The sequence below is a fragment of the Trachymyrmex septentrionalis genome, unplaced genomic scaffold (assembly GCF_001594115.1).
Source record: "Trachymyrmex septentrionalis isolate Tsep2-gDNA-1 unplaced genomic scaffold, Tsep1.0 scaffold330, whole genome shotgun sequence".
NCBI classification, from domain to species: Eukaryota; Metazoa; Arthropoda; class Insecta; order Hymenoptera; family Formicidae; genus Trachymyrmex; species Trachymyrmex septentrionalis.
In genome coordinates, this window is record NW_017305495.1 from 242,874 (window position 1) to 246,545 (window position 3,672).

The window sequence follows — 3,672 nt, forward strand, 5'->3', positions numbered from 1 at the left end:
TATAAATGTATATATATATATATATATATATATTTAGATTCTTAAAAAAATAGTGTGTTACGTTTAATATCGAATGCAATAGTGTTCCTTTATGTGTGTATACAGCTTTGTCATGGGCAACCCTACTTGATAGATGTCCACAAAACAATGTCGTAAAACGCGGCAGTGCGTAATTGAATTGCACCGTTTGACCAGACGCTTTGATCTTCCTCTACGAATTGAATCCGCGGTTAATACAATTAACCTATATTATAGGAAGTACTTGCGTACGAGAATCAGCTTTTCTGTACATGCGACTGCAAATACTTCGCACAGCATGTTTTGACTAAAGCTATTGTATTACATATTTGAGATATTGTTTATCTATATGTGTTTAAAAATTAAAATAATCCCTTAAGATAGAAATATATTTAATACTTGTTGTTTAATATTTATACCTAGAAAAATATTTACTTGAGAAAGTACATACTAAAATATAACGTAATACAATAATACTTCACATATATTTGTATATATTTCTAATTCATATATATTTCACATATATTTATATATATCGAAGATTCATAACAATGACTTTCACTAAACTTCGATTAATTTAATCAGTGATTGACTCATCAAGTAATACCTATTTTGTTAATATGCATAGAATTATTAATTTTTGATTATTTAACATGCAAAAATATTAGATCAGGGCCGACAAATTATATAAACAAGAATTTTGTTTTAAATGATAAGTCGATTGCATTATCTGCTGATTAAGTTAATCGGAAGTTGATCGAAGTCGCCTTACAATGGAAAGTTTTCGATACTTTTCGCGAACGAGTAAAGAGTCGATGCTGTTCGGAATGCAGCTTTAACTTAGTTATCTCTCTCTCTCTCTCTCTCTCTCTCTCTCTCTCTCTCTCACCTTAATTTAATTTTTTTAATTTAATTTATATATACGTTGTTAATTATTTATATTTATTCTACATAGGTAAAATTGGACTTTTTTACCTGATATTCTATGGTGTTCTGGCGGCGCTCGTTGCTATTTGTTTTTGGGGATTCTTTCAAACACTCGATCCAAGGATACCGAGGTGGCAACTCGAAAGGTCTATTATTGGAACAAATCCAGGTAAATTACACTAGTTTACAAAAAATATTGTTTTTAATTACTTTAAACCAGATAAGATATTTCTTATAAATTAAAAAAAAAAAAAAAATTGCACCAATGCATAGTGTTAAGTTGCCAAAATAACTGAGGTTTAATGTGCAAATGTTTTTACAATATTTGAAATTTTTTAATAAAAAAGGTTAAGGATTGTTATCTTGAAATTTTGAAACCTGATATACTAGTGAAATTTGATTTGTGGTAGTGTTTATAACATTTAACAATTTATAAGAAATATCTGGTTTAAAATAATTTTTTTACTCTATAAACTAGTATTATCTTTTACTAATAGTAGATCCATATGTATAAATGGTTAAGATATCTCTCTATTTTTTTAAATATTGAATAACTGTCGTAACTATTTTTAATTATTTATAGAACATTATTTATGTAGTCTGTATTTTTCATTATAAAATAATAAAACTAGTATAAAAAGTATAAAATATAAAAATTAAAATATGAGAATATGTTCCAATTCTTAAAGGAAACGAAATTATGCTTTATACATATAGGATTGGGATTTAGACCAATGCCACCGACAGAGAATGTGGAGAGTACTTTGATTTGGTACAAAGGCACCGACAACGAAAACTTCAAACACTGGGTTGATTCATTACAAAATTTCTTGAAAGGTAATCATCCATAATAAATAAGAAATTCATCTATCAATCAGGATGCTTACACCTGCATATCTTCCTTTATTCTTTCCTAATTAATTTCTATAATTAATTTTTTAATTGCCAAATATAATTGTCGATTATAATTTTTTGTATACTATTTCAGATTATATAACCCCTGGGTCTGTTCTTGGTCTTGGCGCTAATATTAACAAATGCGATTATAATCAACCGCCGCCACCTGGTAAAGTTTGTGATGTTGATGTAAAAAATTGGTATCCTTGCACTAAGGAGAACAGATATAACTACCATAAATCCGCTCCTTGTATTTTCCTTAAGCTGAACAAAGTACGTGTATATATAGAATAATCTGATAATTTGTATAACAAGATGTTTATTGGCAAATATTATTGCCAATAACTAACTTTTAAACACCTTTAATAACCAATATAAATTAAAATCAATATTATACATTTGATGAAAATTAATATATAATATTTTTTGTATCTTTATTAGATTTATGGCTGGAGACCAGACTTTTACAACGATACTGAACATTTACCAGAAAAGATGCCACTTGATCTCAAAGAACACATCGCTAGTCTGAAAGGGAATAATTCCTTACAGCTCAACACAATTTGGGTATCCTGCGAAGGTGAAAATCCTGCTGATCAGGAAAATATTGGACCAATTAATTATTTGCCACGGCGTGGTTTTCCTGGTTATTTTTATCCTTATGAAAATTCTGAAGGTTACCTGAGCCCACTAGTTGCAGTGCACTTTGTCAGACCACGAAGTAAGTATAATATGTGCGTATTGTAAATATAAGGGTGAGTGCTGAAATGATTGCTAAAGTGCTAAAATTAAATAACTATAATTTTATAATGAACAAAATGAAGTAAATTAATAACAAAATGAATTGAATATTATACTGTGTATACATTAAGAACAAAACTATTATTTTTACTAGCATATAATGAAAGAAGATTATGTACGGCTGCATCTCTATTATTCACTTTATATAAATCCGTTTTCAAATCTTCTTCTTTAAAGTTTTGATTTCAAAATAATCAGAAGGAAAGTCATATATTTGTATGGTATGTGCTACTAAAAATAATGAGTTGCTCTTATAGAGTGTTTAATTCATTTTATTCTATTTATTTATGATAAGATCACTGCTATTTTGTTTCAACAGTTTAGCAATTATTATTATACTAAAAATAGTATACTTATAGAGTAATAAAAAAATAAAAATGAAAAATACATAAACTAAATTACATTCATCTTTCATTTTCAGCTGGAATTTTGATAAATGTCGAATGCAAAGCATGGGCAAAAAATATTAAGCACAGTCGTAACGACAAAATTGGTGCGGTCCATTTTGAGCTGATGATAGATTAACAAAATCTAAAAACTGCCTTCGGCACCCTATGCAAGTCTCTTAAAGTAACACGAGTGTCTTCGAGAGACATTAGAAGAAGCCATTAGGCACCTTTATCTTCCAAATAATAAAAATACGAGTAAATATTTTTTTGAAGTTGACGACATGCCGCCTCGATTGTCTGAATGACATTAATTGAGTACAAAACGAAGGAGTTCTTACAATAGACATTTTCGAAACTTTAAATGGTGGATTATGAAAATCACAAATTTTGAGAGATTGCATATGTATATGCTGAATGAAAATATATCAGCGAGAATAACGATTAAGAAGGGGTGGATGTTAATATTAAGAATTAGGGCTATCACTGAGAATATCACTTTTTAATAAATCTTTCTCTTTCACATTAAATCTGCTGTTTAGATTTAACGTTTCAATAATTTATTTATAATCATAAATTTATTTAAAAAGAATTTCAGAGAGTGTATTTAGCACGCGTAAAAAACTTTTTATTCTTATAATTA

General features: G+C 28.3%; 1 protein-coding gene across 1 annotated transcript in view; it reads left to right on the forward strand.

Moving 5' to 3' along the window:
- LOC108750177 (sodium/potassium-transporting ATPase subunit beta-2-like) overlaps nucleotides 1-3,672 on the forward strand; it is a 12,255-nt gene extending 8,583 nt beyond the window's left edge. The window contains exons 2-6 of the mRNA XM_018489468.1: nucleotides 974-1,114; nucleotides 1,663-1,782; nucleotides 1,934-2,115; nucleotides 2,284-2,563; nucleotides 3,065-3,672. Coding sequence (XP_018344970.1) covers nucleotides 974-1,114; nucleotides 1,663-1,782; nucleotides 1,934-2,115; nucleotides 2,284-2,563; nucleotides 3,065-3,168 — 827 coding nt within the window. The 3' untranslated portion in view covers nucleotides 3,169-3,672. The remainder of the gene's footprint in view (nucleotides 1-973; nucleotides 1,115-1,662; nucleotides 1,783-1,933; nucleotides 2,116-2,283; nucleotides 2,564-3,064) is intronic.